Genomic DNA, 13,737 nt, shown 5'->3' with positions numbered 1-13,737 from the left:
CCTGTGGGTATTTTCTGTATCCTCCCACGATGCTGTGGCAGACTGGGTATCTACCTGGTGTCCTGGCATTAAAGATGAAGATGCCATTTTAAGCTTTTTGCTTCACACTCTATTGAGATCAACCACAAACGACTACCTGGAAACCCGCTTTCTTCCGCAATGGCTGTAACATCCCATCCGCTCTGTCTGGGATTCTGTGTGACGAAACAAGCTTTCAGTCTCAGCCATATCAGCCCCTCCCAGGAGCCCTAACAGATAATGGATAAATAAAGAGGCCTCAGAACTTATATCTTCAGCCCTGAGGTCCTGAATAGATCATAGCAGATGTTTTATCCATTACGTATTAGATATTCTGTTAGATACTGCCTCGTGCCCATAGCTCCCGGGATAGGCTCTGGACCCCCCGCGACCCAGTAGGATAAGCGCTTTGGAAAATGGATGGATGGATATTCTGTTAGATATTTATGTGTCAGTAATGTACTGTAGAGTATCTTGTTTCTGCACTTTTTAGCCCAGATGAAGCTACATCACATAAAACGTGCTACATTTTCTGACTGTATTTATGCTGATTATCGTCTAATTGATGTGCTATTATCTGTGTGCATAACTTCATCTTAAAGCTGGAACACAGTCATTCATCATAAATTCCTTAGTTATTCAGTTATATTTATGACGAGACAGAGCATGTGTGAGTAAGAATAATTAGTTGTAAACATACCAAGGATGTTGTCCAGGTATATAAAAGGCAATTGCTACATTGTTAGTCACAGAAAAATGCCACCACCCAACATAAAGAGCAAGCGGCCAACTCTGGATGTCTTTGTAATTAATGCTGAATGGAGCATTTTTATTTTTATTACTTTTCTGTATGAATGAAGCGTTTGCCCAAAACATGCTGTATTATATTTCAGATGATTAAGATCCTTAATTTATTTTAATAATCACTGCTCACTGAAATTTCAATAATCATTACAACAATGAAAATAATACCTGAAAGTGGATACAGACTAACCACAAAACCATGGTATGTGCCGCTGCGCACATAACTCAGAAGGGGATTTAGGGAAATCCCATTACCGTCAAATGCTGCCAGGAAGCAGCTTTTCAGTTTTGGTTGCTGAACTTTAAGAAACGCTTCCTCTTTTCAAATAAATCATCCCAGTTTCAACTCCATACATGTATCGCCTTTGTCAAACGCGATTTGTCTTGAGGGGGGAATTTTACAAGGAAAATTCACAAGCAATGCTGTCCGTGCAAGGCAGATGAAGAAATTACGGAAGCCTGTGAGGTCAATCTGCGTACGGAAGCCGGTGAGGCTTTCCGAGAACACGCGCGTTTCTCGGTAGGCACACTGCATCATAGTACACAATCATCATGGCGGCACAGGACGGTAGGTATTCCCACAACATGCCTTCATACCCTTTTTGCTGTCCGGCCGGCTTGTGTTTCGAAATAGGTTAGCTTGAAAACATAATGAAAACCGATGAGTAGTTAGCAGTGAACTTGTAACTTGTCAGTTCGGGTGCTTCATGTTTGGATTATGGGGCATCTTACTAACCTGTCTTTAACCATGAAACACTCCAGTCGTTTTTGTTACAGAGCCAAAACACGGTTATGTAAGTTCTGGGTACAAACAACCGAACATATGGTTGAACTGCTCTTGTGTGTATCAAAATGTTTAGACAGCTGCCGACACTAATTATGCCTTTATAAACTGTTAATGCCGTTTTCATTTGTTTTTATTCAGCAACGGCTAAACAGCTAGCCGTGTAACGATAGTTAACCACCACAGCCAGCTGCTCACCACAGTTTCGCATACTTTTAAGTTCTTGTGTAAGAATATATGAATCGACAAATGTCAGTTACCTTTGCCAGTTTGTCAGTTGTTCATCATTTATTATCACTGCATGTGTTGTAATACTAGGAATATTCTCATGATTCAGCTGAAAAAGCAAGTGTAGACGTTGACCAAGATGACACCGGTTGAGTTGACAAACCCTAGCTTGATAATCCTAAATATATCATCATGCTCATAAAGTCTTAATAACATCATCATCTATCAACTTAAGAACCAAGAATGTTAACCCCCACCCCCATGTGGATTTAATCAGCTGTCAAACTCTCATTGATTCAATGTGTTTTCCTTTGAAAATGCACCTGATCGTAGGAGATGAGGGGATCACGATGGAGACCGAGGCCAGTGTGAATGATGATTCTGCGCTGTGTGTGACCGCCGTCGAAGGAGGGGACAGCGAGGCCACTGCCGCCAGGGAAACGCTTGCAGACCTGGGATCAGCTGTCAGCAACGGAGGCGACACTGACGACGGCAAGGAAACTGTAGATCTGAAAATAATCTGGAACAAGAACAAGTACGATTTAAAAATCGCCCTGGATGGGACAGGAGCCATCTTAAAAGAAAGGATTCATTCACTTACAGGTGAGGAGCTGTGCAGTTTGGGTCACTTGTGACTGAAACAGGAATTCCACCTGGTCATGCTTTTGAAATCTGTTTTAAGGTCTTCCCCCTGCTATGCAAAAAGTAATGTATAAAGGACTGCTACCTGAGGACAAGACACTACGAGAAATCAAAGTGACTAACGGAGCCAAAATCATGGTCGTGGGATCTACGATAAATGACGTGCTGGCAGTAAATACGCCAAAAGAAGTCATGCAGCAAGAAGTGAAAGCTGAAGAAAATAAAAAAGAACCTTTATGTCGGCAAAAGGTAAAAGCATATCAGCATGAACATTTCCTTATCAAACATTTACTGTTAGAGAGTACTGTCTGTTATGTTCCCTGCTTAACAAAATGAAAAAAAATTCCTTTAAAGATTATCTGTCAAGCTAGAAAGTATGATTTATGTAGACGTATGTGAGTGTCCACAAACTGCTCTTTTTTTGCATTTTTCTTTTAGCAACATAGAAAAGTGCTGGATAAAGGAAAACCAGAGGATATAATGCCTTCAGTAAAAGGGGTGAAGGTAAGGAGCCGGAGAATGAGACAGGCATGAGATCATAAGCCTGATTTTCTCTGTCATTTTGGTACTGTTTCGTATTTGGCTGTTTGTTATAGAATAAGATGAGATGGCCTTTATTAGTCCCACAGGTGGGAAATTTGCATTTTACAGCAGCAAAGTGGACAGTGCCGCAGAAATAAGCAGAATGAAGAAATTCCTTAAGCAATAGCAGTAATATTAAACAATAGAAAATAAAATACAATATATACAATACGATCAAGAACTGTACAATATGCCGAAACTAAAGTATAAATGTAGGTTATATTGATTGATAAATTAATAGATATGTATATATACATGTTAATAGCAGCAGGAAAAGGAATATTGTAACATTGTATTGTATTGTGTATCACAGAGACTGATTAATGTTTTGTTAGTTCCTTTCAAAAAGACGCAATGAAATATAGCCGGAAAATGTATTAGTTATTCTCTGACTAGTGTTTTGTTCCACCTCTGGGTTCTGTGTTTTTATTTTATTTTTTTTAAGAAGGGATCTCAGTTTAAATGGTTACAGGGGGTAACCGAGGGTCTAAAATTTCTTTAAAAACATTCTTTTTAATATTCTTAAAATACGTCCATAAATGTATTGAATTTCATTTACAGAGTATTGCAAAGGTCTTAATTTTTAAATATATATATATATATATATATATATATATATATATATATATAATATAAAGTTTGTAATGATATATTTACTGATACTTATATATTTTAAATATAGATATTTTAATATATGCCATGAGGTCATAAATAACTTTCAATGCAGAATGGAGCATTTTACATGGCAAAAGCCATCCTTTTGTTAAGTCGTGACACAATGACCCCTGATAATGCTGTTTCCGGCTGCAAGCCGCTCCTGCATTGGCTGAGGCTCTTGTCTTTTCGACATGCCGCGGTGCTGGGCCCAAGTTTGAACGTATATGAGTAGAAAAAAACTGATATATTCAGTTGTCATTCTATCCTTCTCCATCACTCGATTGTGTATGATTGAGCTGCAGAAGAACTGATGGATTTATTTGTTTGTGTGTTAAATTCTTCCCCATAGTGAGCAATGAATTCCAAAGCCTGAGAGTGTAGTGCAAAAGGGAAAGTGAATAATTGTCATTGTTGACACACCACGGCACACAACAATGAAACGTGTCTTTTGCATTTAATCCATATGTGACATACCAGTAGGTAGCTATTATTTAGCGCCCGGGGAGCAGTGCGTGGGGATGGTACCTTGCTCATGGTACGTCAGTGGTCAGGGATTGGAACCAGCAATCTTTAATCACAAGCACGCTTTCCTAATCATTAGGCCACAACTGCCCAGGCAGTCATCACTGGTATTATAGGCAAAATCACAAATCCATTTCAGGCATGTGATGTTTACATATTTTATATAAAGAAACCGGTTTTAATAATCATTCTTCTCCATCATGCACCGTCACATGTAGCATTAGACTTAACAGGCAGATAAAATGGCTAAAATGTTTTTTTGTGCGTGTATAGTCTCCATTATATCCTTAAAACTTTTGCCAGTAGGGCTGCAAAGTTGTAATTAAATTTTATTAGATTATATATTGAATTTATATACAAGTCTTAAATTGAACCTGGGGTTAGCCTGGGTTGACATCTGGAAAGTTAATCATTCTTCATGCTGTGTTACAATGACAATTTTTTTTATTTGAAAAAATTTAAGCATTTGAAGAGAATTAAGTCAGTAGGCTTTTTACACTGCTGCAGAAAATGTCTTCATTTTATTTTATTTTATAACCTGACTTTATAACCAGAACCCTATCTGTAGATAATGTTGTTTATTGGTAATAATCTCGGCCCTGTATTTACTTTGTTTTTAGAGCTTCGATGCTGCTCATTTTCACCTCAGAATGGCTTGTATGTTTACCTGTAGTGCTGTTACTGGCTCATAACTTTCTTTTATTTGCACTGCTATTATTCTGTCTGTCTGTTAATTTCTCTCACACATTCATCCGAAGTAGCCCTTCCCTCACTCTTTCCAGCGGACTGCAAAATGACGTCTTCCTGTCCAGCGGCTGAGTTGGCAGTAATCTGTGGTTTTTGCTTAACAGGAGCGCTTACCTACCGTGCCTTTATCAGGAATGTACAACAAATCAGGCGGGAAAGTGAGGCTCACCTTCAAACTGGAACAGGATCAGCTGTGGATTGGAACTAAGGGTGAGATCGTTTATGATTACGTCGTGGCATCACAGACACTTATTGTACATACAGTTTTTAAATGTGATTTTATTTAATTTTTTTACTAGAGGGCATTAACCAGTGATACACAGTGTTCACACATGATTGAATCTCGAAAGACATCCCAGTTGCCAGCCTACCTTAAAAGCTTGATACTTCATGCTGGTTCTAAGACAGGAGTCTCTGGAGTTTTGAAAACCTTTTATACTATTCACAGGGTCAACAGCAGACAGTCACTTATTGTAAGTTTCATTCCCATCCTTGCCCATAAGGGTGAGCTAATATTTATACATTATAGGCTGCCTCATCCACTTGGTGTTATGATTTTGATGATATTATGTGAAATAATGAAATTCAGCAGTGGTAGGTTCACGGTAATTCATTTGTGGAAGTGGAAGTATTCACACGCAGGACAACAGCAACTTTTATTGTTTGTTTCTGCATTCAGAAGAGAAAATGCTTGGGTATGAGAAGATGTATAATTTTAAGTCACATGAGGTCATAGTGAGACTGTATAGTAATATTAATAGTAATGTATGTTAATATGAGCTCAGTTGGAGGAATACTGGTTATGTGTCTGTGTGTTACAGAGAGCAATTTGGAACAGATGAAAAGTACACAGTTTGCCTGTGGGAATAAATAAAGTGTCACTATCTCATTTGCAAACAGGATGCTGTAGTTTTAAAGTCTAACTAAAGAAATTCTGAAGAACATTCAGAACATTTAAGCAGGTGTGATTGGAAGTCAGTTGAAAGGGTTTGAGGTAACCTTTGTAGCTGATTGTCACTTCGACAAGGTCAGACTAGATAGAAACTTGCCCACACATTAGATAGATGTTTTTAGGGTCTTATGACACAGTCCGTTAGAATAAATGATAATAGAACAAGAATAGCTGTAAACTGGTGTTGCTCAGCTGTTTTCTGCTTGCCTTCTTTCTGTAGAGAGAACAGAGAAGATTCCAATGGGCTCCATCAAGAATGTGGTTACTGAGCCAATTGAAGGCCATGAGGACTATCACATGATGGTAGGTGCCAGGCAACCCTGAGCCGTGGGAAATCCTTTATACAGATACAGACTTTGTGCTTAAAGGAGCGATCAGTGTATTCATTCTATTTCCCAGAAACATATTTTGTATTTTTAAACTGCATTAATCTGTGTTAAACTGCATCCGGCCCTGCAAGCAGTCCTCCAACTTGCAGGAAAAATGCGTGGCTTGGTGGCAGGATTGGCCATCATAAAAATTTGACAAAGCAGACAGGACTCTTCTGCTGTCCGTGGGAGTAGCTCTACTACAGCCGCCCACTGGAAGGCTGCACGCATAATGAAGGGGATGGGGGGAAAAGCCCTAGGGAGGCTGGAGAGCCAATGGGTTCCGACCTGTTGGGGATCGGGCCTTGCGTGGTGCTGAGGCATCGCCTGCTGCGTGGCAACACTCGGGTCCTAATCTTAGGCGGCCTGTCTGGGTAGGTGCGTGGAATGACTTGTCATTCCTGCATGATGATCATCTACCTCTGCTGTCGGAGGAGCTTTGTAGACTCCATATTTCAGTGGGGACACTCTGAGTTATGCAGACCGGGAAGTGGCCAGATGTCTTTAGGTGGGTACATCTATTATTGCATCTACCTTAGTGGTTGCTATACTCAGGGAGCAGCTGTTGCTGTGGCGGATCGGCTCCTCCCAATGGTGTCTAATGTCACTTCTTTCAATAAGCATATTATGAGGATCTCTCTGGGTGTCCTGTCTATTATCTCAGTGTATGCTCCGGCCACGGTGAGTGTAGTCTCAAAGAGGGAGACATTTTATTCGCGACTTCACTTCAGTTTATTAAGTGCCATCACAGCTCACACCTTAGAGGAATCGTGAGCAAGTGACACACTATCTATGGTCTAGTGACCCATGTCCTGATTATAGAGGAGTTCAAACATTATGCACATCCGAATCTGTTCCTCGGAGAATCACAGTCAATGCAGGTGATGAAACTGTCCTTGCAGATGACACTGCATTTGTGACCCGCTGGGCTGGCCACTTTGAGCAGCTGTTCAATGCTGATCTTCCGGCTAGGATGTTGGACATCTCTGGGTCCTCAATTCTTGAGGCTGATCCTCCGATTAGCTGTAAACTGGCCAGTCTCACTGAGATTGCACAGGTGGTGAATCAGCTGAGGGTCCGGAAGGCTGCAGGAATCTATGGTACCTGAGGTGAACTTCTGGCATTGCGTGCAATCTTTGCTTCCATTTGGGAGACGGGTGTAATCCAAACTGTCTGGAAAAGTGATCGCCTGGATTGTGGCAACTACAGGGGGATAACACTGCTTTCGGTGCCGAATAAGGTCCTTGCTAGGGTCATTCTCAACAGGATCCACGATCACTTGCTCGCTGTAGCAGTCTGGTTTTACACCTAAGAAGTCTACCATGAGCCGCACCCTGGCGAGTTCGCAAACACGAATATTGATATTTCTTTATTTGCAGCCTTTGTCAATTTTCAAAAGCATTCGACTTAGTCGATCCAGCTGCCCTGTGGGACATCCTGAGCCTTCGTAGGATCTCCTCAGAGTTGCTGGATGTCATGCTAGGCCTGTACACAGGGTCTGTGAGTACTGTGCGGAGTGGGGAGAAACCTCTGCGTTCTTCCCGTTGGACTATTAGGTTCATCAGGGCCACGTTCCTGCTCCTACTCTGTTTAGTGTTGCACTATGGCCATGCGGCATGGTTCCCTGAGGGTGATCTGGCTTGCAGGATCCTCATTGCAGAGGACCTGAGCAGCTTCATCAGGCTAAGGGTTATTCCCAGAGGGTAGAACTGTATCGGCCTGGGGAGAGGGACACCAAGCGGGATCCTGAGGTGTTTTGTCATGCAGTGGGTGCGCCAGCATGCTGTACTAGTGCATCTTCCCCGATCTGACTTGTCCTTATCTGACCTTAGTGGAGTTTCTAGCTTTAGCTAGTTGTTGAGTTCAAATCTTTGACTTTTTGCTCTTGAGTCCGATACTGGTGACCACATATGTTGTAAATAAAAGACTAATGGGCCTACAATTGAAAAATTTATCCAGAGTCAATGGTTGTGATTTAAGCTGTAAGCACTGACGTTGTCTAATCTCCCTTCCTAGGCATTTCAGTTGGGTCCCACAGAAGCCTCTCAGTACTGGGTGTATTGGGTGCCTGCACAGTTTGTTGATGCAATCAAAGACACAGTCCTCGGAAAATGGCAGTATTTTTAAATGTGCCTCCTCTCGTGACAATGAAGAACTGGGATACAGACCACACAGGATCAAAGGAGAAGTCAAGGGGAAGACAGGGGGTTATGAGGAAAGCTGGAGAACTTTGATTTGAAGCTGAAGAATGAAACAGAAGAAAACTAAATGGATGATGGTGGACACATTGTTTTGGGTTCATTTAAGAAAAAGCTGAGCGTAGCAGTATCCTGTTTCTAGGCCTCTCATAACATTTTTAAGGCAACTCTTACAAGAATTGTACATAAGTTATGATTATTGTTTTTTTTTTCCTCCCGGTCCTTCACAAAGAAATAAAATTTATTTAAGAACAAAAAAAAATTGCCCTAGGACACTTCCATAGAGTATGTTTGTCTGCTATATAGAATAACCTGAACAAGCCAAAGTTAATTATGGACTCGCCTCTAACTTAGATTAGCCTTTGCTCACAGTGCCATCCAAGTGTGTAAATCAAAAGGCAAAATATTTATCCTTAACATTTGTAGTTGCTGGTATGGGAAAGAAGCATGCCAACAGTGAACAGGGGCATGAGCAACTCCCCATTCTCTGGATTATGGGTACATTTTAAAAGAAGGCCTTTTATTTCTCTAATGAACCATGCTGAATGTCGGAGGAGCAGCTTGCTTAAGGAGACGTGTGTGCGATAAGCCTTCCTGCCTCTAGTTCCCCGTGCATAGATTCTCAGTACACTGAAATGCTGTGAGGTATGTCAGGTATGTTGTTGGTCACTGTTGAATCTGAAAGTGCAACTAATGGTGCTTTTCCATGAGCATACAGGAACCAGGCCGTATCTGAGCCGTGTCGTGAAGGGAGGCTAGTTAAAGCACAGATCCGGCTTGCTTCAGTTTTCCACTGCAGAAGGGCCGGCAAGATACAAGCGTTGCCAAGTTTGACAAGCAACAGTAAAGGAAAGCTTAAGATTGTAAATAGGAATCACTATAGTAAAATTTGCAACTTCTAAGTTAGACTGAATGCATCAATACATCGTGATGTGTGGTACTACTAAAAATAATATAGAATATCTCCTTTTTTATTTCAGATAATACATGCCCAGACACCGGTATCTCCATGCATTTCAACCAATTAGATGGTGGTGACACAACTGGCTCAGTCTAGTCAAACATTCAGCCCTGATAGTGGGCCGTGTCAGTGGACACAGGTTAGGTACGGCTTGGATAATTTGCAATGGAAAATCGTCTCTTTATGGTACGGCTCGGATAAGGCTTGGTTTTTTGAAGCAGTGGAAAAGCACCATAACAAAAGTCCTACCTTCTCTGCGATACAAAACAATTTAGCAGACTGTGCAATGACAGGTCCACCTTCAGAACAGTGTTTTTCTTTGCCAAAAAGGATAGATGCGCGTATACCATAATCTGACTGTTTATCAAATAGTGTATTCTACTTCATGTAACCCCTGCAATATACAAATGTAGTTCAATACATTCTATGATCTGTCCAATCTAAAATAATCTTAATCCTTCTGAAATGGTATAGCCTTGTTTTAATGTTGAAATAAGACAGGTAAACTTGGCTGAGGCAGTTCACCTCTGTTACATATGATTACTGTCCCCATTAATATATCAATTAATAATTGTATTTGCAACAATTGCGTAAATTGTGAGGGGTCTTCACTGTTCCCTTTACACCCATTGAGTCTTGTTTCTCTCAATGAAAAATAGACACCTGTCAAATCTGTACCTGTCAATGTTGTTGACTGTATACAAGCTGATTCACACAATATGTTGTAAGAAGCAGAGAAGTCTATTTATTTATTATTTTGTACCTGATTATTATTATTTTTTTAATCACACAACCATGTACTACATGTGCAGAACTGCTGGAGATATGAGGCTGAATATCTTTCACACGTCTTCAAACAATTTCACAGTATTTTTTTAATTTGTACTGTGTCATTACGTAGAGGTACTATAATTATATAAAATATGGGAAAAGCGGTATACACGACGGATTTTATATTTGGAAACAAAGTTAATTTTTTTAAACCGCCATAGAACATTGAAATTATTCTAGGTTTAAGAAATGCAACGGGACTAACTATTGAATTCTACACATCATATTTTAGTCCTTATAACAATTCTTTAAAAAGACATTATTCTCTGTTATTGGAGAGGAGGTATCAGCTTATAAAGCACAGCCTACATTCTTCAGGAACTTTGTTATAGAGTTTATTTTAAAATTTACGGCTAAGCAAAGCCACGTAGTCGTGGATCCTGGCACAGCAGTTCACAGAGGATGTGTAGTTTTCCCCAGTGCACAGCTGTAGAAATGATGTCTGGGCATTTGCGTTTTATGTCCTGCTTTTTACTTCCACGTAGGCCAAAGAACATCAATCTCTGTATCCCTTGAACAGCAGCGGTAGCTATAAGGCAGTGATGCATGGCTGTGGATTGAATCTTAATGTCTTGGTAGAAGTTTTCTTACAGAAACCTGTTTTGAAGCCAATTTGCTGGTATCGATTCACAAAACGATGCTGAAACTTTGATTTATGTTTATTTTGCACTCATAAAATTGTATTAATTGGGAATTACCAAATATTAAAAGTATAGTTTTTTTCTGATTTTATACTAAGCTTTGATTTATTGAGTACCATTACCTGATGTTACTATAGGAAATAAATATTTCAGTTTACATTCAAAACATTTCCTGCTCAATACGTGTGGATCACTTGAAGTTTGGAATAAACCAGTTTTGTGCTACTTTAATTGCTTTAAATAGCAGTCTTTGCTTTTTTACCCTTCTCTTGTTTTACGTAGATTACCAGCTCAATAGGCTACTTATAGTTTCTGGCATTCCCAGTTAACAAAGGGTGCTGTACTCCTTACTGTCTAATGACAATGATCTTCCTGTTTTCTCAAGCCCCCCTTGCTGAGGACTGTGGCAGTAGTGATGAAGGCATGTGACACGCTGTCATTTTTGGAAGCTAATCGAACGCTGTGAACCTCCAGATGTTTCTCTTTGGGGAATCTCCATGTTGCATGCTGGTATCTCAGACTGCCTCGTGTAGCATAGGAAGAAAAGAAATCCTTTAAAACTCCTATATATTAGCTTTGTACTAGTATTGGTTTAAATAGAGGTTACTATTACATGTGGATGGTCAAAAGGTGTTTTACTACCGAGTGATTATTCCTCAAGTGTGGGACCAAGAATGGGGGTAAATGGATATGAATACACTGAATTATGCAGAACTCAGACTTAACATAAATCTGTGGTTTAATCCAAAAATATCGGTGCATATTCTGCAGTCCGCAAAAATATAAGAAATCATTAGAAGGTCCAGAACAATTATATCTGTTCACTACAGTCTAGAAGTGCTTTGTGGACTAGGAGGAGGTTCATCTGAGGTACTGAGGAGGAACTCCATTTCTATGTATGCAAAATGTCAGACTGTAACGGTCTCTGATCCCTTACCAGTCCTTTACAGAGGGGATGTAACATATAGTAGGCTACTCTCCCTAAAACACTAGAGCAGTGTTTGCCAGTGGAGCTAGGAGAGAGCAAATACGTGGACTGGATGTGGGTCCTCAGGGACTGGATTGGGAATCACTGCATGAGGGGCCTGTCGTGCATCTCAAAGCACAGTCTTTAATGATAACTGGGACCTTTTTAGGGAACAGTCTGCTTCCTGACTGGAGGGGATCATTAATGCCATCCTAAAACATGGCAAAAGGCTGTCTGCCTGACTTCTAAGAGCACCAGTCATCTTTCAGTCTTGCAATCATAAATCAAAGGCTGAATATTGTCCTATTTTTAGCACATGTCTGGCCTTGACTCAGGTACATTGCGACACAGTATCCCCAAAATCTTCCAACTATTTAGAAGTGGACTGAGCCAAAAAAGAAGGTAGTAAGTATTATTAGACCAAGATTTAGACCTAAACTGCCCACTGGGGGCTCCTATGCCGATAACTTATCAATCCCACTGATGAGATTTAATGAGCCACAACATACACCCACCTTAAAATGCTCATTATTGTACGTTTACTCTTTAAACAACAAATCACTACTTGTCAATGATGTGGTGATTGACTGTGGTGCAGACCTGTGTTTTTTAACAGTAACCTGGTTCAGGTCCACAGACACTATTTCTCTTGTCGAAGCCTCACCTGATGGGTTTAGTTTCATACAGAAACCATGTGGCTGTGGGCGTGGAGGTAGCTGGTGGGTATTTTCAACTCACTGTTAAAAATTTAACCCAAAATTATAGAAGATTTTACAACACGTGAAGCAACACTAATTCACATGGCGAGGAACTATCTATATTCTTATAATATACAGACCACCTGGACCAAACACTTCATCTCTGACTGAATTTGGAGAATTTCTGCACTTAAAGATTATTATAATACATGGAGATTTCAATACACACGTGGACATAGAGGCTGATTGATTCAGCAAAAGTTGCCTGTCTTTCATGAACTCTGTTGAATGTTAGCATGTAACGGCACCAACGCAAGTGCCTAATCAAACACTAGACTTGATTAAGTTTATGTTTATCATGTATTTGTTTGTCCATTGAATAAGTTCTCCTCTGATAATTTTTTAATCACCTTCGTGATTCAGCTGCCCTCTTTGACTATAGCGGAGAAGATTATTATGACGTTACCTAACTGGTAGAAATTTCCTACAATTTCGTAATGCAGTAAGTAATGTGAACTTCATGTCTAGTACAAATGTCCGTCACACAAGACATTAATCTGGGCGGTTAATGTAGGCAGTGGTGACTTAATGGTTAGGGAAGCACATTGGTAATTAAAAGATTGCAGGTTCGAATCCCTGACCAGCAAGGCACCGCTGAGGTACCCTGACCAAGGTACCGCCCCCAAGCACTGCTCAGCGGGCACTGAATTAGCTGCCCCCTGCTATGTCACATCGGCACATATGGGTTCAATGCACATATTGTGCTGTGGTGTGTCAACAATGACCACTGATCACTATATTCTAATACGTGGTTAGTCAGGTTATGGATGAAAAGCAGCCTTTCAAAAATGAAATCGTCAAAATCACCGAACATCCCCCATGGTTTAACGATCACGCACATTCTTACACACAGGAGTGCCCCAGATTAGAACACAACTGGTAACGTATTGGTTGCAACAGTTAAACTATTAAAACAGGTGAAGTGTGGGTGGGAATCACCCTAACACGCCAGTCAGAAACTAACAACGAAGGGTCATAGAACACAAATCACCAATCTGTCTAAAATATATACGTTAACGAAAGCGGAGGAGGAACTTCTAAATAAAGGCCTGAAATTTATCCCGACGCCACAAGGGG

At 40.4% G+C, this 13,737-nt stretch overlaps 1 protein-coding gene across 2 annotated transcripts; it reads left to right on the top strand.

Moving 5' to 3' along the window:
• The first annotated feature begins 1,252 nt into the window (after positions 1–1,252).
• ubfd1 (ubiquitin family domain containing 1) lies at positions 1,253–11,166 on the top strand. Of its 2 annotated transcripts, none has more exons than XM_048991594.1 (7): positions 1,253–1,390; positions 2,168–2,437; positions 2,517–2,725; positions 2,915–2,980; positions 5,089–5,194; positions 6,157–6,239; positions 8,321–11,166. In XM_048991594.1, exons 1-7 carry the CDS (start codon positions 1,375–1,377, stop codon positions 8,429–8,431), a joined length of 861 nt encoding a protein of 286 aa, XP_048847551.1. In that variant the 5' UTR covers positions 1,253–1,374; the 3' UTR covers positions 8,432–11,166. The 2 variants fall into 2 exon arrangements, with proteins under 2 accessions (XP_048847551.1, XP_048847549.1); XM_048991592.1 differs by lacking the exon at positions 1,253–1,390 and adding an exon at positions 1,397–1,456.
• The last annotated feature ends 2,571 nt before the right edge of the window (positions 11,167–13,737 follow it).

This window comes from Brienomyrus brachyistius, chromosome 22 (genome assembly GCF_023856365.1).
Source record: "Brienomyrus brachyistius isolate T26 chromosome 22, BBRACH_0.4, whole genome shotgun sequence".
In the NCBI taxonomy this organism is placed as follows: domain Eukaryota; kingdom Metazoa; phylum Chordata; class Actinopteri; order Osteoglossiformes; family Mormyridae; genus Brienomyrus; species Brienomyrus brachyistius.
Note: the sequence above shows the minus strand (reverse complement) of the source record. Positions and strands in the feature narration are given on the sequence as shown.